Source organism: Rhinolophus sinicus, chromosome 1 (genome assembly GCF_057876585.1).
Source record: "Rhinolophus sinicus isolate RSI-liver-muscle chromosome 1, RSI-T2T, whole genome shotgun sequence".
Taxonomy (NCBI): Eukaryota; Metazoa; Chordata; class Mammalia; order Chiroptera; family Rhinolophidae; genus Rhinolophus; species Rhinolophus sinicus.
Window position 1 is genome coordinate 132,283,495 of NC_142501.1, and position 22,149 is coordinate 132,305,643.

Sequence of the window (22,149 nt, forward strand, 5' to 3'; positions counted from 1 at the left end):
CATGGTGGCGGACAATGCCCAAGCACAATATTGACAAAGTGGTCAGCTCCGTTTCCGATTTTCTGTCCCTTTTCAGAAAGGGTTTCCAATATAACAAATTTCTCCCACTCAGAGAGGCAGAAGATTCATGTGGTTTATTGTCTCTGATGTGATGGATTTGACTTCCTTGGCAGAAAACCTGAGCAGCCCAGGTCCAACACTCCTTCCCGCTTGTGGGACAGCCCAGGCAGTTGTCAGTGATTTGACCTCTGAGTGGTCAGTGGTCTAACTGACCACAGGGGGTGGGCGGCGGTGCTTAGATTACATATAATATAGATGTGTCACATAATATTATCTTTATACTTTATATTTATATATAAATCTTTATAAGGCTATATATAGTCTTAATGGACTAAGAGTGGTGATAATGTAATAGGGGGACCATCTTTGCTGAGGGACAGTTGAATTACTCCACTTCCATCCTCATCTGAGTGTGGCCCCTGGGGTTGCTACCTGCCCCGTTTTGTGACTTGGGACGTCTCCCTGCTGGTCAGAGCAGAGCACCGTGGACATGCAGGTTCTTCCCGTGGACACTCTCTTCCAGTGATCCGTGCAAGTCCTTGTGAAGTGTTCTGGAGCCAGAGGTCAGTTCATTTTGACAAGATTGCTTCATAGCGCATATTCTCACTTCTATGCTGCCCCATATCTGTTCCTACTTCTCACAGCGGCTCAAATTGTCAGTTTTAATCTACAAATCCTTTTGTGATTTGGGTCCCCACGACATTCAGTATTACCTCTCTGCTCCATTTCTGTCAGTTGAGATAAATAACCTTTGAATTTTGGCATTTGCTGTGGGCCTCCTGGTCAGTGAGAAAATTAACAAATCTGTCCATCTTCCTTCCCTACTTTCCCACACCTTGCATGCATATATGAACCAAAGACGTTATTATATTTCCTTGGCTTGCTATACACCTCTCATTAGGAGTCCTGAGGTGATAGAATTTGATTGAGTGACAGGATGAGGGCTGCTACAACAACCAACTGATGCCAGGCCCTCTGCACGGAGGGTATTTTCAACAGGTCTTTGCAAATCTTGCCCTTTGGATGGGGACCACACTTATACCTGTGCACAAGACATACCTACGATGTATTGCCCTTCATGCCATCAAAGTACCATAAAAATATTAATGAGTGTCCACCTGAAAGAATTAGCAAAGCCTTATGTCACAATCTGGGAAATAAGAACCAGGTTAGTATTGGAAGTGGATTAGAATTTGGACACTTCTCTGGGTTCATTGTACACAAGGCTAGGACTCAATCAAAACATTTGGCTTGCTGAAATGATCCAAAGGGGTCAAAAGGGCAATAATAAAAATTCTATGTGCTTTTCTAATTTTTCTTTTGTTCTAGCGTATTGGCTTCTTCAATCCAGAATTCTCCAGGCTTCTTTTGGCAGCCTGGGCTTTCCAGGGGACTCATTAAGAAGGTCCTTCTCTCTTTCCTGTCCCCTCTCTCCTCAGGTGTTCAAATAAGCAATCAATCACCCATTTCCATTTCTGCACACAGATAGATATGAGGAAACTTTCAACTTTGGCTAAATATGAAAAAAAACACATCTGCTAAAATACTTAACACAAAAACCCAGCTAGGAGAGTTTCCACAGGAATACTACAGATACCACAAACAACAGGAAGAAATATGCCTTTTATTAGAAGTCTCATATGTACAGAACAAGCTGTTTCTCATAGCTCAGGGAAGGCTGTGAGAAAGAGCCACTGTCATTCAAGGTCACCACACTTACATTGGTAATGCCATTGAAACATCGCCGCACGTAATAAACAAATAGAACCATTACACAGAAATGCAAAAGAGACATAGGTTCGTGTATGGACACTTCACATATTTCTAAAAACAAGTGGACACAAAAATACAATGTGTCAGTAAAAAAAAATAGGCATATCAGTATATGTCTTTTTTTTTTTTCTTTTTTCTTAATACATGGTATGCTGAGCTTTCGTCTCAAGCTTTTTTTCACGTAGGGATTCGCAGGCACTTTAGCAACCCATCCCTGGTTTACAGCACATGATGTTGAGACCAACAGAGGAAAACATGGGAGCAACCGAGGTCCTCGTGACCCACATGCACATGAAAATAGTGACATGAAAACCATCTTTTGTTACCACTGTTTGGGGACACTACAATGTGCTCTTTGTGATGTATAACGGTTTTTTCCTTATTTGTCTTTTCTGTTTCATGGCAGAATTATTTAGTAGCATGGATGGCATCGCCAGGCAGAGATACAGCACGCGGATGCACCAAACACACGTCAATCCCAACTGATTTTATAAATGGTAGAGAGCAGATGAGTTCTTAGAATCCCTGAACGACTGTCTGATTTATCTTTGTCCCACCCTATGCCCTTCCTGCCAACCTGTCAATCAAAAACTAATTAAAATAATTATGGGGATGTACTGGGCCAGAAGCTCATCCTGGGAGAATTCTTTTCTTAGAACCACCTCCCACATCACGATATACACAGGGCTGATGGGCAGGCCCAGTCCTTCCCCCGCAGGGGTCCCTCCCGTCTCCCACGTTCCCTAGGCAGAGCTGTGGTGACTCCACACATGTATCAGGAACATGACTGAACAAGTGTATTCATAAACTCAGACTAGAATGATCACTTTATTGGTACTGTTGAGTTATAAGGCAGTTACAAAAGGACCCCCATGACAACCAGACAGTGTTGGAATATGGCTTAGCTTCTTAATAGCATGAAGGAACTTTCCTGTTACAAGGAGCTGAGAAAGAAAAGGGACAACCATACCGATTATAAAGTAACCATAAATGATTGGGCTGTGAAGCACCAGAAAGCCCCGATTTCTGGCATATGTCACCCTCTTTCACCCACCAGAGACGGAGATGTCCCCTCTCATAAAACTTAAAGGGAAAAAAGAGGAATCAATGTTACCTTATCTTCAAGGTAATCTGTCACCTCTGGTTGTATGGGGCTGTAACACAAAGCCATGAATCTCCTGAGTTGGGCCAAGAATTCCTGGTCCTCCAGAGAGATGCAGAGCATATGAATGTTTCGAGCAGATGATTGTCAGATGGTGGGAAATCCTTCCACAAAATACTTGAGACATATTGGCAAAGACATTAAGGCCTTCCATCTCTTTGCCCATACTGCTTAAAGGCACTGATACCAACAACAGACATATTCCATGGTACCCTCGAGGTTTTTCAAAAAACTCCCAAAATACAAGTCTTCATAGGAAAATGTCCTTTATTGCATGACACGAAGCATCCGCTCTTCTCTTGCTCAGGAATAGAAGGGCCGCCCTTTCTCAGGAGTCTGGAGTCTGTTCAGCCTAGCAACCTGAGAAGGGGAAGGGGGCACGTCCTGTCGGAAGGGCCCCTTGGGAGGAGTGTAACTGGGGTCCTGGACTTTCTTATATGAGTCATAGTTGTTGAGCCCCTCGGGAGGAGGAGGCTGCTTCTTCATCTGTTGCTCTTTACGCCTCTGTTCCTGGCGAAGGAGCTCCTGGGTCTCCAGCATCACCCTGGCGTTAAAGCCGTGCCCACCCAGGTAGCCGTTCCTGGAGCCTTGGTAGCTAGAGTACCTGGGGTTCTCCTTGGCACTCTGGAAGCCTTCCCCAGGTGAGTAGTTCTGCTCCCAAGAATCCTGGGAGACAGAGCTGGCGTTTTTCCTACTTTGCCTAGAAAGCAAAGTCCACAGGTCAGTGTAAGGACTAGGAGAAGGGGAGAGAGAAAATGAGGAGGGAAGGAGTGAGGGGGGGAAGGGGTGAGGGGCAATATGCATTTCAATACTTCAACAAATATTATTGAGATCTACTCATGTGCCAGATTCTGTGATGGGGACGTGGAGGATGAAAACATGACTGCCGTCAGCAAGCTCAAGTCTTAGACAAGTGAACAAACAAGGGCTAAATAGGAGATAGAACTAACAGAGTCAGCTCTCAGAAATAAAGTCCTCCTTCTGTGTCTGGGTAGGTGCTATCTGTTCTGCATAGGATACCATATATCCCCTGTAATTTAGACACATTGGCAAGATGTTGTGTAGAGGATTAGAGCTTTGGCAGCTTCTACCCCAGCAATACTTGCTCACTTTAGAATGTTACAATTCAATTCTAAACAAGCCAAACAAATAAGTTACACAAGTTGCCACCATAATGCCAGAGATGCTAGCTAATAGGAAGTACATGTAATGGGTTACAATATGAGTGCAGTCATGAAAGATTTAAGTCTAGACTCCTTTAGGATTAAAAATGCAACAGGCAGTCCTTCAAGGCCCGGCTTTCGAGTTGTACACATCAGCAACTGTCACTCCTCAGAATACAGGCTCATGAAGACTGTAGAACCTGGACGTCTGGAGAGTAAGCACCATTTTCCTGCATAGTCAACCCTCACCAAAGGCCAGGAGAACCTACTAAACTCACTTGGCTCACCAGAGGATAGGGGAATAAATCAGAGTCATATTGAAATTTCAAATTCTTATCACTTGTGCAATAAAGTTGCACATCACTTTCAGGAAACATTATTGTTTTGAAACGTCTTTAATTTACCATCAAGTCTCTAGATACTGTTATGAATTTACAATAAGATTGGCTATGATAAAGTAAAACAATTTTGTGCCAGAAAGGAAGACATGCCCTAATTTTCAGCCTTGAAAATGGAAGAGAGGTAGAGAGAATTGAGTAATAAAACAGAATATATTGCTCCATTTATCAATAAGAACATCATTTGGCGACAGTATGTATTGCTCAGCCTTTCGCATCAACACACACAACATGACGGAATGTTCAAAAGGACTCCTGCAGAGGAAAAAGAGGGTCTGTGCAGTCAGTGGGTCTTGCATAGGAATGAAGCAATTTGCATTTTTTATATTTGGAAGTGCCCTCAATATGGTTTGGGATGAAATCTGCCCATTTTCCATACGGCCTAAAATGCAGTCAGGGATATTTTTAATAAGGCAAATGAACTAATGTCCAGCACCATCTCTGGATGTGACTATGATTAATTGAGCAGCCTACAGTATATCTCTCTGGTTCTCTTTTAATGGGAGTCAGACTGTTTGTACAATCAGCCCAGGCAAGAATCCTTACATTTGATGGAATAGTTTATTTGCCTAAAGTACTGATTATCTTCACTTAAAAAGTCATAAATTAATCTGCCCAGAGACAGAAATGATGGAAAGTGCCAGCATGCAACCAGGGATTTGACATTAATCATGAAACTTTAATTAAAACAATGAACTTGTTACTGACATTACAGCAACACAAGTGGGATTCCATCATGAGTTACTTATCAATTTAAAGATAACCAGAAACAGGCTGTGGACATTTCACCTCTTTCTTATCCTTGGCCTGCTGAGAGCCACTAGCCCTCTCCACACCCCACTCCCCAACTCTGGGAAGCCTGAAGCTGCACTCTATGGAAGTCACGTACTATCACTTTAATTTTGAAACATTCCAGGAAGATAGAGTCTTTCTAAACTTAAACACACTGAGAATTCACTAAAGGTGTGTTAGGAATGGACATTATGATGTGGGAGAAAGAATTTCTTGTAGCTAAACTTTTCTTCAAATTAATCAGTATACAGAGAAGGAAACAGACCTCTCTGAGGTTTGAAGCAAGATATGTGGAGAAAGTACGTGCATACACCTAGATATATATATACATGTAAACACACACACACACACACACACACACACACACACACACACTTCCTTGGTTAAGGAAGCTAGTGGTATCAATAGTTCTTGATTAAAAGACAAGAAATGAGCAAATCACAGAGAAACACAAGAAAGCAACAGACAATAAGAGTTTCCTACACTACAAAACTAGTTGCCCAGGCACTGGGCATAGTGGGACAGTGGCTTAGGATCAGGCAGACAAGGATTCGACTCCTGAGTCTGTCACTTGCCAGCTTTGTGATGCTGGCAGGGTTGTGCTCTCTGGGCCCAATTGCCTCATCTGTGAAACAGGCATAGTATCTACCCTCATAGGGTTGTGAGGGAGCAATAAATAAAATCACACATGTAAAATATTTAGAAAAGTGTGGCACAGACTAACTGGTTGACTATTGGGTGTTGGAGGAGTAATCTGAAGGCAACGTAACTTTGCCTTCAAAGTGGAGGCTTTGGGTTTTGGGGGCAGCTTTCTAACCGAAGAAGAAAAATAAACAACATATTAGCTTTATCTTCCTTTGTCAGATGGGTTGCATAGAGACAAGGAGGAGAGAAAGGCACTAGAAAATCACTGAAGAACCTCACTAAGTGAGGGCAAGTCCACAAACAGTTCTGCAGAGATGACAAGGGCGCTCTCAACGGTCCCATGATTGTGCACAGGCCAAAGTAACAACAGTAGCAAGAAAATGTCAACTTCTTTCCACTGAATTTCTTTACAACCAACACACAGGATTGTTTGGTCTTGGACTGAGCTCACTGGAGATCTCTGAATCCACTGAAAGCACATACCCTGGTTTGGCAGTAACGGTCTCAATGATCACAACCACCTCCAATGCACTCTGAAGACCATCACCATGTAGAAGACCCAATGCCTGAGGGCAGCCAGTTATCCACCGAGGTGAGGAGGACACAGATGGATGAAGAAAGGTGTAAAGACCAAGGCTGACCAGTTGACAAGCAGCTCAGAGACCTAACAAATGGGCCTTGTGTGGTGTAGAGACCATGTCAGGGTGTGAGGACACAGCCGGGAAGTGAGGCGTATAATGCAAAGAAGTGAGACACCCATAGGCATGAAACCAAGGGAGGGGGAAAGACGAAGGGGAAATGGAGAGAGAGCAGGGAAAGAAAATAAAGAAAAATACTTAACAAAGGATCTTAAATAGTGTGTTTCCCCGAAAATAAGACCCAGCCGGACAATCAGCTCTAATGCATCTGTTGGAGCAAAAACTAATATATGACCCAGTCTTATATTATATTATATAAGACCCAGTCTTATACCATAGTAAAATAATACCGGATCTTACATTAATTTTTGCTCCAACAGACGCATTAGAGCTGATTGTCCGGCTAGGTCTTATTTTCGGGGAAACGGTAAGTCTGTCAGTGACTATGACTGAACATACTTCGGCTTAGTTTGAGAGCTGTCTTTTGGATACTAAATAAAAGAAGTAATTTAGGAATTAAAAAGATTTAAAAAAAAGAATGTGAAAAAGAGAAAAGAAAACTAACTTCGGAATTTAAAAAATAAAAATAGAAATCTCAGTCTGATAGAGAATCAAGTGTGAGGCCACTCAGGTCCCCTTTCCTTCAGAACTAGTGTTACCACCTGGCTAATGTTTCTTATTGACCTTTCAAAATGAAACTTGAATTCTGCCTATAGTTATCCTTCATTACAGTCAGAATTTACAAACTACTCTGGCTCACACACATCCCTCTAATTCAAACCACCTTATCTAGTGTGACGGATACAAAGTCTTGACCATTTGTTTTATTTTATACTGCACTTGGCAACTGAACTATTTTTGTGTGTGAAATCTTTTTGGTATTAAATGCCATACCAACTTGTTTAGACAAAACTCTGCTAATTGTCAACATCTGAAAAGCAGAGGTCAAGTGTCTTTGAAGAATATCACATGTCAGAAACTTGGATTGGACTGCAGCTCATGCAGGCTGCCGCAGTCCCCCTCTGACCTCCTGTTTGATTTCTTTACCTTCCTTCAGGTTTCTGCACTCAGCCTGCTGCTGAGTGGTGCCGCTCGGCTAGGAATCAAGCTGGGCATGAGTCTCCACATTCCTAATCTTCCTCACGCACAGAAAGGTTCACACTGAGAAATGATTCTCCAACAGAAGAGAACATGGCGTAGAGGCCTACCAGCCCCACTTGCCTAAACTTAACACAACTCTTTCATTTGGGGGTTTCTGTTTTTCTTATATCTACACAGAATCAAACGGCTAATAATAAGGGAATCACAATTACCCAGAGGGAATATTTTAGTTATTTAGGGAAATACAAAATGGCAGCAGCAATACCAATAACAGCAACCCTCTTCTCCATGGAAATACAGGTACTCTTACCAGGTGCTTTAGAAGGAGAGGGAAACGAAGGGAAGCAGAAAGGAGATGGTGGAAAAGGAGAGGTGGAGAGTGAAGAAGGGGAGAGGAACGCCAGCACAAAAGAATCCATTTGCAACATTGGGCGACTATGCAATGTGACCAGGAGAAATTCAATGGAAGCACCACACCGATCTTTGCCCTTTTCCTGGGGACTGGGACCCTACAGTCTCTGTCCTGCCACCATCTTTCCTATTTCCCTTCCTTAGTCTGGTGCATTTCCCAACTCAATCCTCTTCTTATATACACTGTATTACATTTCTCCTCCATCTTTTATAAATACTGTCAAATACAACTAAAGTACACGAAGCCAAACAATTTGCAAACAGACTAAGATACTGGTGCTCACACAGACAATATATTCATACGGGCTTGGGCCACTTGTGTGGCTCTGAAAGCAGGGCCACACCCAGCATGGCAATTCAGCCACATGATCACACTCAGCTGTCTGATGGAAGGCAAGCCAGCAGGCTAGGAGAAGGGACTTCACAGAGAACCTTTACGCATAATCCTTGAAGTGTTCCGCAGTTGATGCATTGGGTTGATTCATACAGTGGCCTCCTTCCAAATGCTCAGGGCAGTAGAGCACACTTATACCTGTTAATACTCCAAACCTGGGAACAAAAGCTCTTGGTAGCAATAAGCCATATAAAATAATGATTAGAAAGGGCATGGGCAGGTTTGGGTTTGAATTCTGGCAGAATTACTTGCTGGCTGTGTAACTTTAGGGAAAGTTGCTTAATCTTTCTGAGCTGTTCCCTTACTAGACAAGATGATCTCCAAGGCCTGTCTGTTATCCTACTAAAAGAAAAAAATAATTCTATTTAAAAACAAAATTATTCCTGAAAGGAGATATAGCTTTATGAACTGAAAAAGGAGAAGTGAATGAACAAGCTACTACAATAATGGTCCTCATCTGGGTATAGATTTTCATTCACATCGACATTCCCTTGGGGACTAGTGTTACTGTGGTCAAGTCCCTCAGGGTTATTATAGTGATTATTTAACATTTAAAGGGACTCATCTTTATTAGAAATTGAATCAAGATCACTTTTATATTGGTCAATTATGTTTACACAGATAAGCATTTGCCCTCCCCCTAAAAGTGGTTCTGCTCAAATTCAAAACAGTTGATAGAAACGTGGTAAGCGGAGTTTTTTCTACCCAAAATGTTTTTGTGACCTCGTTTTGAAATCGAAGGACAAATGCCTGTAGGAATTGTGATTATAGGAGTGACTTATTTGGGGAAATTTGGAAAGCTGAATGTTTTTAAATACGTTTATTCTTTACTATGCATGGAGGAAATATGAGATGAAAAAGTGGCCCTCAATTGAATGCAGTAGGGCTGAGTCACCTGAGCGCTTTTCAGGCCTTTGGCAGACAACTGCGGAACAGAGGTACCTCCATGTGAGGAGCCCAGCAGATAAACCCTCTGGCTTGGCTGTCAGCTAAGAGGTGGGCACTCTGAGATGTTCTGAGGACCAATGAAGAGCAAACGTGGGACTGGCAGGACAGCCAGAGAGGGAGGTTTGCACCCTACCTAAGTATGGAGCATGGAGCATTCACCTCTATCCTTCCACAAAGCTCTAGATGTACAAAGTATCAGTTAGTCTAGTTACCCTATGAGCTAAGCAAAATAAGAGTTATCTTCCCATTTTCCAATGAGGAAACTGTCTTGTCCACCACACAGGGGGCAGCAGATCCAATACTATACTCTAGGTCCAATCCCTAAGCCCCAGTACGCATATGACATGCCACTTTGCTCTCAGTTAGGGAGCTTTCAGGTAAAAACGTCGGTATCTCCTGAAACACCTTTCTTTCCAGTCTGCTTGCCACGGAGTAAGGCGGCCTCTAAGCTAAGCAATGCCCCCACCACCACCCACTTGCGGTTCCTCTCTGACCACCTAGTGTGATGTGCAGAAGCCAGTGTAATTTTGGAAGGAGGGATGTGCTAAAGGACTGGGAGGGTGTGAGCATCGTACCGGGGCAGGGAGCTGTACTGGCGCTGGGCCTGCTGGAAGCTCTCGCGCTCCTCTTGCCGCTGGCGCTGCATCTGCACCTCCACGGACACCGAGTGCCTGCCACTCTGTGCTGACGGTCGGGAGTTGGGCTGAAGGAGGGAAATGCAAAATAGTTAATGAGAAAGGAATTATGTGATCACATCGTTTCTTGTAGATTGACTACGAGACATTATGCAAATTCTGTGAAATTTTTCAAAAATCAAGTGCAATGTTCTCAAGTTTGAGAACAGAGACATCTAATTGCTCCTCTGAGCCCCAAACAATCATCTCACATTTTGATTATAGCTTTAGAATGGTTTGAAATTGAGAGGTCAACCTTCCTAAGTCTTCCTAATGAGGCTTGGCAAATACTGACGTTAGATACCAGTTTGCATCCCTGTATATACGGCAGATAGAGAGGAGGAGGGATGCTCAGAAAACTAGAAGTCAATGCCAAACAAACACATTTAAAAAATTGTTACAATAATTTACAAAAGTGGGAAAGTTTATGGGTGCACACTTGAAAATTAGCCATGCTGGTGAATGTTTTCGGTAGTTACTTATTTTAGTCTACCAGTAGGATACAATATAAGCTGATCTTCCTTTTCCTAAAGGATGACAGTTAAATTTTGAACCAAGATTAAGCTGAAATGAGGCACCGTTAGCCATGTATAGGTCTCCTCCAGTCCACAGATGGTAGCCAATGGGGAAGAGAAATGCTTATCAAAAGAATAAACCTGAGAGCTAATGGCTACTTGGTTTGGTTATGAGATAAGACATTTTGCCTTAGAGGTTATGAAATGGCATTTTTATCCAGGTTAATTATATCCTATAGAGAAACGTTCGATCCTTCTGGCTAAGTACTTTGGTCAGCAGGTCACCTGCTGGTGGCTGTCTCTCGCATGAATCACACATTGGATGTGTATTGTGTTTCCCCAAAAATAAGACCTAGCCGGACCATAGCTCTAATGTGTCTTTTGGAGAAAAAATTAATAAAAGACCCAGTCTTATTTTACTATAACACCAGGTATAATATAATATAATATAATATAATATAATATAATATAATATAATATAATATAATATAATATAATACTGGGTCTTATAGTAATTTTTGCTCCAAAAGACACATTAGAGCTGATGGTCCGGCGAGGTCTTATTTTCGGGGAAACACGGTATGTACATTGTGCTGCTCAGATCAAGCCCTGAGAATGCTCCGGCTTCTCAGTGGTAGGTTTTCACTCACCTTCTAGATCTGGCCTTTTGAAATGAAAGTAGCCCTGCTCAGAATAGACAATGATGCCTCTAACTTAACAAACACCCAACCATGGTTTATCATAGCATCAGTGGCATACACTCTCAAATAATCCTTTTGGTACATGCTAACCTCTGTTCCTCTTGGTGCTATGCAACAGGCGAATTCTAAGCAAAGAAAGTCTGTTAAAAACAAGTTATTGATTTTCTTTTAGAGCTGAAAGCCAATGGGAGACTTTGACTTGATAATAATTTTCTAAAATAACAGAGTCTTAGCATTCATTTGGAGAGCTGCATGACAACTTGTGGGCTTGTTACTTAAAGAATGGCTCCTGTGGTTGGCTTTTGTGTGAAAAGAAAGAAAGCATTATCTATTGTCCTCTTTCTGCCTAGCCAACATTATCTTATTTGTCAGTAAGTAATAATACGGCAACATACAGGACAAAAATTTCAAAGCGTAAGGGAATAGTCAGTGAACATATTAAAAATATCCCGATACAAAAATAATGTGTGAAGAGATTAGGCTTTACAATACCCCAGTCTCTACTAGTGGATGTTTATAACCACACTCTTTGGAACAAATGTGTGTTCAGAGACCTGCTCCACACCACCGGTCAAATAACATCCGTGGTGCCTTCAGCAAGGAAAACACTTCACTGAGTGAGTTCTGCTTATGCAAACAAAGCATCAACCAAGTGTGCATCAACTACATTAAAGACAGACATTTTTTTCCATTATACTTGATGAGGCTGGCCAAATGGAAAACTGAGCTGTTCTCATGTTTATGGGCAGCCTAGGGAAGCCTGAGAGAAGCCACTGGACACAGGGAAAGCAAAGCAAGAAAACGCTACACAATTTCCTTTACGGCCACAAAAACAATCAGCTTCTCCTTTCCTTTGCACTCAGAATAAAGTATATACATGTGTCAAGCAGTCTTGAAGGATTCTGCAGCAAGATTCAGTAACCGGTTTTGTAAGCTCATGCTGTTCTGTGACACACCGCTTGTGGAGATGTGAAAAGAAAATGCAAGGTCTTGTAGAAATTTCAGGTGTATTTTTAAGTTGTTTCTCCCAGAAGCCTGCAAATTGGATTCTGACAGAGAAAGGAAAAGAAAACAAAAGTTGAAGGGCTTTGGTTTCCCTAACTGTGTTTTCAGACACTGTTCACCCCAGACCTTATCAGCAGCTGGCATCTATTGGATTCTGATGAACTCCAACAATGAAATTATCATCAAACGGGATCTAAAAACTTAAAATGAGTGAATGAGGTTGGTATCAGCAAACGGACACATTTCATACTATTATGCTCACTATGATGAAATGCGAACCTCAGGCTTACCATTAGTATTTTACTCCATTTCTCTTTGCAGAGCATACAAAAGGGTAGGTTATTTTAAAAAATCACCCTTATCTCTAACATGAAACTTCACTGGGCCGCAGATTTCCAGGAAGATTGTATATACATGACCCGTTTAAAGCAATAACTAAATAAGTTCATCTGGAAAGTTTTAAACTTGGCATGAATCAAAAATAACCTGATTCATGACTTCAATGAAGATCTCATAAAAATGTAAATTGTGGGAACAGAACTACAATCGACAATCCTGACTTTTAAATACTGTGGTTTTCCATCCCTACGGCAGAAATAGAATAATGTATCCAGAGCCCCAAATCACAAAAACACAGACAGAAATGAAGAAAGACATAATCTGTAACCCCAGAGAGAAGTGCATGTTTTCAAAGAAAACAGCATCAGTAACAACAACAACAAAGTAACATCTAAAGAGGAAAAGACACAGGTAAAGCATGATTGGAATAATTCTGGAGGTTCAACAGATAACAAGGCAATCACTCTGTTTTAAGAGTGCAAATTACAAATAATCCTGGCCTTGTTTGTGATGAAATTGGGGACAATCAATGACCTTTCAAGTAAAACTATTGCTCAGGTTGCCCAGGACACAATGATAGAGGTTGTAAGATGAAACAATACATGAATAGCTAACAGAGAGTACACTGGAAAACCATGATATATGAATCTCATCGTGGCTGATGTTTAAATCCCAAGTGAAAACTATGCATGTTGCTTTTGTACATGAGCTACAAATTACTGGTCTTTATCATGATTATAAAGAGATACTATTTATACTATCTAAAAACTTATACAAAGCTTGGGAAAGCTACACAGTTTGGTGTCACTTATTAGTGTAAAACAAAATGTAGAAAATATCTTCCATATAGTGTTTCACTAAATTAAGTCATTAAGCATTTATCTCAATGAAATAAAACCATTCTTATTTTTCCAAAATAAAAACAGGCAATATAAAAAAATTAAAATACAAAACCAAAACTGTTAGTAATTAATAGACTAAAGAAAGAACAAAACTAAACATATACAGTAGAAAGTTTCAGTACTAATGAGAACTAGGTAAGCTAAGAGGTTAATATTAAAGTGTACGTGTCACCTATGAAAAAAATTCATTACTGTGTTATTCATATTTACATAAAATATTTGATAATTTTTAAATACTCTAATTTTTCTTCATATAGATAAGAAAAATAGTCTGTAAGCACATTTGTGTAGGTATTTGTATATATTCACATATACACACGCATGTGATATTCTTATAAATGATCATTTCAGGTGGGTTTTCTACTTAAATTATGAGTAATTTTTTTTTTAATTTCACAGCTACCCAAGGGCATGTATAGAAAGCAAAAATAGAATTTAAAAAGTGTGTGTGCTTTGCATGAAAACCTATGATGAAGCACATGATGAGAATGACGAGGTCGATAACAAAAATAATGCTATTATCCCTTTGAGATTTAGAATCCTTATTTTAGCCATTGAAATGTGCTGTAACCCTAATATAAATTCAAAATTTTGATATACAAATGAAAATTTCAAGATTTGGTAGAGGGTAAAAATAATTTTTATGGCACTGAATCATATGAAGAGTGTAAATTGTTTACTCTGTTTAAAAGTGGCCATTGCTAATATTGGTGATTATTTTCTATAGTAGGCTAATTTATAACTTTTAGTGAAAACAAAGTTAACTTTTGTCTGTTGAGCCTGCCTTCCCAGCCCTCCACCTCTACCCCATCACACACTATACTTAGACAATTATTGATTGAACTCTTGTGGGTTCTGAATGTTGAAAAGCTTAATTGCTACTAATGATGTGAGTAATAGCTGAAAAATCTGCAGAGCATACCAATTTCCCTCATGAAGTTTTTATAAATACATGTTTTTGGCTTAACATACTATTTGTCTTCATCTCGTCCTTCCCAACCAGTGTTTGGGTCTGTTTCCTACCACCTTCAGCAGCAGCTGCATTGAAAATAAAGGGGCAGCTCTACGAACAAGCCAGCCCTCTAGTCTGGACGCCTTATGCTTCTCCACCACCCCAAGCCTCTGTGGGTAAGATGGGCCGTGGGTCATGGAGGCCTTGACCAGAAGGATGGGTCCCAGAGCTACAAGGAAGGGGCCTACTTGGCAGCAGCACAAAGGCTTTTTCTATGAGTAAAGAGGTATCCCTTTGCTGCAGGAATGGCTTTTTCCAGGTCAACTTCCAAGGGAGGTGACATCCACCCAATCTGAACTAGAGTAACACTACTGCAAGGCTGTCAACGAAGAAGGTGTATTTTGAGTCAAAGCATGGATGTCCACTATGAGGAAATGACAGCAGATACCCTTGAAATCTTGAAAAAGATGGCAACAAAAAGAAAACCATCATTATCTCAAATTCCCCAGGTACAGGAAAGGCAATCTAGGGGTGCAGGGTGGCTATGTACTGTAGAGCGGTTCTCTAATTAAAGCAGGAGAAACCCTAAAATGGTAAGAGGAGCCATTGAAAGTTCAAGACAGGAAAATGAATAAAAGGTCAGATTTGTTTTGTTTTGTTTAAAGACAGCTGGAAAGAAAGCTTGGAGGAGAAGAGGATATTCACATTGCAGAGGATCAATTTTCTCTCTGAAGGACTAAACTACTTTCAGTCACTACCAACCGGGGATGGGAAGGATTTAGCAATACAGCTATTAAAGGGTCCATTATCCCATCTATCAGGCATCTCAGCCAGCAAGTCTCCTTGTGGGCAACACGCAGGTATCTGCAAAGTTTTAGCAGCACACTGTACTTATGTCTGCAGCCTGCAATTTAATTCTTTTAAAAGCAACACTAAGTCCTCTCCATATCAGAGCTCTGTGATAATAACCCTAACCTCAGCTATTGTTCCATTACCTTAAGAAAGATTTAAAGCAACTCGCTGCTTTATTTATGTTGCACCTGGCAATACGTGGGGAAGACGTTCCTTTTTCTGCTTCTTCTCTTACTCAACTTAGGAGAGGACTCAGTTCAATTACGGAGCTAAGGAAATTTTCTGGGCCTCTGCTCATCTAAAGACCTTTTGTGCCACAAATCAGCTCCCTCAGGACCAAACATTATTTTGAACAAAAGCCCAGGAACAGGTGCATTCTGTATTGCTAGAGTTTAGAGAGAACATTTTGAAAATGGATGAATTGAAAAGGGCTACTTGGATGAATGTTCTGCAGCATCTCTCTCTGTATGTCAAATAATTGGCTGGGATAGTTTTCTATATGACACATCTGGTTGCACTTTGTGTGTGGGCATTTCTGACAAGCATGATGATTTCAATTAATATGGCCGAAGCTGTACACACAGCTTGAAGATGAGCTTGTGGTTCCTTAAAACTAAAATGATTACAAACCATTCCAGTTGGTGAGATCATGGTCTCATCCTTTCCAAACACAGTGACCTTTCAAGGTTACAATATATATGGGAAAAGAAAAAAGATTCCAGGATCCTCAAAGCTCATTTTGTAAAACAAGCAATAAAAACCATAGACCACGCTACATTTTGAACACTCAGCAGCTCTTAGTAGGGTAGGGTGTCAATTAGGATTGGTATGAAAATTAATATACTAAGTAGAACTACAGTCATTTTAAGCTTATTTACATGATCAGTAAAATGCAGGGTATACAGCAAGATCCCACTTGTTGGAAAATAAAATAAATAAATAAAAAGGTCAACTTTTGACCCACAATTTAGGAAATTATTCAATTCCTAAGGCAATCATCCTGTCATCCAAATAATTCCCTGCTCACTCATTATAGGAAATGACAATACAAGCCAAGCTGTTTGTCTAAAGTTGCCATGGCATTTTGCTATACAATTTGACCTATGACCTTCAGTAGCTGAGTTTCTAAATGTACAAGATTTTCTCAAACATTTTTCCCAACATGATTGTTCATATTAAGTAAATAACAGAAACATATGCCAAGCTATTCTGAGCCCCCATTCAAAAAAATAAATAAACAAATAAACCAAAATGGATGTTCAGATCATTTCCACATCTCCCAATGAAAAACATCTAGAGTGAAGAAGTGGGAAATGTTCATTCAGTCTGATACAAATGTGGAAATCTTGTATGTAGATACAGTGTCATCAACCAGAAATCAGTCCAATCAATCTTGGTTCCCAAACATGTGTCTCAAAGTTTGACATTTAAAACATACTGCAACTTCAAAGATGTGTCTTTTCAAGCGTTTCCTGACCACCCACAATTTATTTGGGCCTGGTTCCCCTATGCTTAATGGTTCACGCGTACCCCTATCATAAACGAGCTGTACTGTAGTGTTCTAAGGGAAGCCTTTTTTCTCATCTTTCTTTTCCAGCACGAAACCCAATGGCTTGAACACAGTAAGCATTCAAGAAACTTGATGAATTAAATAATTAAAGAATAAATGGTGTGACTATGCTGGTTTGAAATCCACATTCCCAGGTAAAGTGAAATGGTGTTAACGTTGCCTCTTGTGCTACGGGATGGGGAATGAAAAACCCAGGAGGGATTCTGCAGGTTGGAACAGTGTGTGAGTGACAGCCATTGCCTTGTGTAGTTGCTGTTTTTTCCCTTCAGGTTGCCACTGTACTCATTATTCTTTTCAATATACACAGTTAAGGATGTTTTGCGCATAACATGAAAGAGTCCTGCTTTAAGAAACCTATTAGGAATAGATTGAGTCAATTAGGCCAAACAACATAAGTAGATTAATATAATTTTGTTATGTTGTTACATGGAAATGACTCAATTTACTTGATCATCTAGAAAAATAAGCTACATACTTTATTAAAAATAACATTAATAGTTATCTCGTTGCACAGACAATTAGAGATTTTCTTAGACATTAAATCTGCCGAATTTGTTTTGTAACATCCCAAAGTCAGGTGAGGATTGATTTCAGGAGGAGTTTTTACTCCTTGATGCTGGTCTCGTATTGCCAACTACCTGTTCTAAGCCTTCATCTTCTCACCTGAACTAAGGAGAAGTCCTTCAGACTAGTGCTGCTTCTGTTTCTTCTCCTTTTATTCACAAAATTCATCTTCTACAAACTACAATTTGATCGCTAAATACCACGATCAAAAACCTTTATAGCTTTCTGTAGAGTACATTAAAGCTGTTGGGTTTTAGGACCAAAAAGGATCTCAGGTGATATAAACTCCATAACAGTGCATCTCAAAGTTGAACATGTTTCAGAAGGACGTGGAGTGCTTGCTAAATACAGATTCCTGGGCCCCACCCACAGCGGTTCCGATCTAGTAGGTCTGATGCAGGACCAAGAAAGTGCATTTATAACAAGCTCCCAGACAACACTGAAGATGCCAGTCTGTGGACCACATTTGGAGAAGTTTTACTTGCATCTGCTTTACTTTACCCAATCAGCTTCCTCTTAAGTTTTGATTTTGACAAGGGATTTAATAATGAACACTCAACCATCCACTCCACCTGACGCCTAGAGGGCCAGGTCATCCAGATAGCGGCAGTGTTCCATCCTAATTCTATCCTTCTTCAAACCTTCAATCTAGCATTAAAGTCCCCTACATTTCTACCTTTCTCCATCCTACAACACAACCAACCTCTAAGTTCTATGTTAGCTGGGTCATTTACCCTTCCCCAAGTAAAACAGGATCATTTTTTTGTACTTTAAGACTCTCCTAACACCATTCTTCCTTCTGCCTCTACTCTCCCAAATATCTACTGTAATTATATTCCCAACATTTCGAACTGAACTCATTAACTTTTTGGACACTACTCTCTCCTCTACTTCAGGAACACACCTGCACATATGGCACACCTTAAACTTCCACCTCACCTAGACCTGGGCCACCTCCACAGTCTGGACTGCAAAGAATGCATTGTTTTGAGCACAGCCTCCTAGGCTTTGTAACACCCTAGACTAACGGCCCTTCTTGAGGCTTCCTAGGCAATCAGGGCAATCCTTCCTTGGGCCGTACCTACCACCCTACCCAGACTCGGCGACTGTCACCAGGATTCTCACCAGAACTCTCGAGTGCCTTCCTTGACTTTCTGCCATGTCTGTCTTGCCAATCCCCACCACAGAATTAATCTAAAAAATTGTTTTTTCTATTCCCAGTCCTCTAAGTATTCTTGGCTATGGTCCCATTACCATGTTGATTGGACTTTACTAATACCCTCAGCTAGATTTTCCTGCCTCAAGCAGCCTATTTATTCATCCCTAATTGACTCTCTCAAGTTTCCAAAGAGATTCTTCAAAATTCCCATCATCTTGAATCCCCTCGTCTGCTCCAAGGTCTCCCATTCCCAGAAGTGCCATTATCTTCAACGCATAACATGAGATGGTAGCATGAATTTGGGGCTGGACTGAGGGGGGTTAACAGGCCACACTGGGGGATTTGGACTGGATTTTGTAGGCATTGAAAAGCCATTCACAGTTTGGCTGTGCGGAAGATGGACTAGAACAGGGATATATGCAGATAAACAAGAGGGATTCAGCAAATACAGAAGGGGGCTGAGGGAAAATAAAGGAATAAGAATTACTAAATACTGTAGTTTGTGGATGGTAGATACACAATAGACATGTGTTGAACTAATTTATTCTGGCTCTGATTCTGAGAAAAATATATATAGAAAAATATTTATTGAACTTAAAAAATGCATAATCAAGAGCAAGAATACTTTTGCTATCTCTTGTCATAAGGCAAATGAAACCTATTGTGCAACGGACAGATGGTGCAACAAGATAGAAAATGAAATTAGCAATGATGAAACCCAGATGGAAATGAGGTAAAGGTCAGTATGTTAAAGGTCAAAGGAATTTGGCTCCACCTTGTCTCATTTCATAAAGGACTGAGGTCATAGCTTACTGGCTTTTACTGCAGGAAGTTGCAGACTATCCATTGTGCCCAAGAAACAGATACTCACCCAGGGTTGTTCAAAGCTATAGGTACGTCTCCTGTCTTCTACATCTTCATCCTGCTTTGCTTGCTGGAATTCTTGCCGTAGACGCTGTATCCGATCATGGTTGCTAGGAGTTGATCTGTTGCTAAAAGAGAGAAGGGGCAACAATGAACACCCATCAGAAATACAATATGTGACTTAGAGTTGCTACAAAAATATGGCCTCTTGCTATGAAATGATGCTATTTAAGAGGAAGATAATTTTTTAAAACAGTATCTGTGCATTTAAAATATGTTTTCATTTTGTTCTTATGATTAAGACTTATTGAAGTTATTTCAGACAGATATTGAAAAGGGTGAGCAGTATTTTTAGACATTCCTTTTTTATGCAGTCTTTAAAACCCTCATTTCCTTTCTGTAATCTGGCAAGGTGTTGGCAGCAATTTTTTTTTTCTTTTTGGAAAGGACATTGCATTAAACATTAGAAATACCAGGGTCCAGTCCTACTTCCTCCACTTTCTTAGACCAAGGCACTTAATGCTGCTGAGCTGCAGTTTCTTTATACATATGAAGTGGATATAAGAATCATTTTTCCTCTAAATATCATATTTGTAACAATCAAGTGAGAGAATACCATACAATATGGCCTCAGAAATGCACAGTATTATTTTCATAATGCCATTATATGAAGTTCCTATTTATGAGTTATCAGACAGAGGGCTATACACAAAATGCAACTCTCACAGCATAAATGAAAAGCATTTTTAAAATAACTTTAGGTGGTAGTTTGCTATACCCAGGTAGTTAATAATGATGGTGCCTTCTTTTATTTTATAGCATTGAATTTATCCTCACAAAAAGCTTATAAGATAGGTGCAGAAGGCAGTCTCTCTCTCTCTCTCTCTCTCTCTCTCTCTCTCTCTCTCTCTCTCTCTCTCTCTCTCTCTCCCCCCCTCTCTCTTACACACACACACACACACACACACTTACAAATGTAGAAACTGACATTCAAAGAATATAAGTGACTTTTTTGAAGCCCCTCCAGCTTCCCACTGAAGAAAGTGAGACAAGAATCCAGATCTTTCTGGCTTTTAGTCCAGCCCTCATTCCATTATGCCATGTTGTATCACTTAGTAAAACCCCTATCAGACTCCAAAACCCCTCCATGATAAAATCATATGAATTTAGAAAACAATATTTTGCAAGAGTAGTATAGGTGACCAAACTTAAACTGATCTTAAATCTCACCCCACTTTTGGTCTCCTCCATTCCTGAGCACTAAGTTGCCTCAAATCAGGAAAGCGATTCAAGCAGCACACGAGGCATACACTGTGCCCCGCACAGAACTTCTGATTTCTTTAGAAGACAAGGACGACGTCTTATATTTATCACATATGCCCTCTAAGCTGCCAGCAGAACGGGAAGCTGTAAGCTATTGGGAAGATTAGGTCTCTTCATTGAAAACACGTTGCCCTGGTTTCTCAGTGTGGATCAGAGGTCTTGTGGCTGCACACACCCCTGGGTAAAGTAATTTGTGAGAGGTAGCTCGGAAAGAGAAAGTCTGTCATAGTAGAGTGTATAAAATTCTCACACTAACATATGTCTTCATATAATTCCACATATCTTGAAGAATTCCAAAGGCTTAAAAGTCTGAAATTCAGAACGTTCTTGTGTAGGACCACAGTAATATCATAACATTGTCCATGTGTATGAGATAGTCTTCCATTTAATCTACTAGGTGGGTCCCTATCACCTTTATGTTTCTCTCGATTTCATTAGAGCTTCCTAACATCTTGTCAATGCATTCAACTTGATTATTTTCCCACTTAATACAAGCTTGTCTTCCCTCTGTTCTTCTGACAAATCTTTTGAACTGATTAGCCGGAGAACATTAAAGGTTACTGCGCTTAAAGGTACTGTAAAATGTGCTACTTGACAATCAGCCCACATTTGGTACGGCTTCAAAACTTGCCCTCTACACGCTTGCTCCAGGCAGGGTCCTAGTCCTGGTGGCTTTTAAAACATATTGGTTCAAACAAATACATGTTCAGTATGGGATTCCCAATGTAAGGCCCAATCTGTAGAACTCCTTACTCTCTATGTGAAAATGTGATGGTGAACGCATGAGGGTCGCTACATTCCGAAGACAGAGATAGGAAAGTGAACATTCATTAATCTTATTGACATCTTTCCAGCTGTGCCTTTTTTTTGCTCCTGGCATACTTCATAGCTTTTAATAGGATTGTAAGAGGCTTGACTGACAAAGTATTTTCCAAGCCTAACTAGAAAAATTTGTCTATTATTTTCACTTAGCACAGACAGTTTCAATACCATAATTATTGGGTTCATGAAGTCCAAAGCAGTGATGAAAACTGACTTCCTACTATTTGTGATTGATCGAAAGTACATCTCCCAATAAGGGAAGTGGACCCAATGTCCTTCATTTTAAATTCTGGTGACTAGTGTTTTTCATGATATAAAAGGCGTTCTGGGAAGTCACTTCTGCCCTTATTTCCAAATTTGAGCAGCTGCTGAGACCACTGTTTCACTTTCTTTTCCTTGCTTCTCTTCCTACACCTAGAGAA

At 40.4% G+C, this 22,149-nt stretch overlaps 1 protein-coding gene across 15 annotated transcripts in view; it reads right to left on the bottom strand.

The window, feature by feature from the left end:
- Positions 1-1,664: 1,664 nt before the first annotated feature.
- PARD3 (par-3 family cell polarity regulator) overlaps positions 1,665-22,149 on the bottom strand; it is a 613,392-nt gene continuing 592,907 nt past the window's right edge. For all 15 annotated transcript variants that reach the window (XM_074324700.2, XM_074324705.2, XM_074324703.2 and 12 more), the window contains 3 exons: positions 19,590-19,710; positions 10,061-10,188; positions 1,665-3,695 (listed from right to left, as the gene is read on the bottom strand). In XM_074324700.2, the coding sequence (XP_074180801.2) occupies positions 3,299-3,695; positions 10,061-10,188; positions 19,590-19,710 (646 nt within the window). In that variant the 3' untranslated portion in view covers positions 1,665-3,298. The remainder of the gene's footprint in view (positions 3,696-10,060; positions 10,189-19,589; positions 19,711-22,149) is intronic.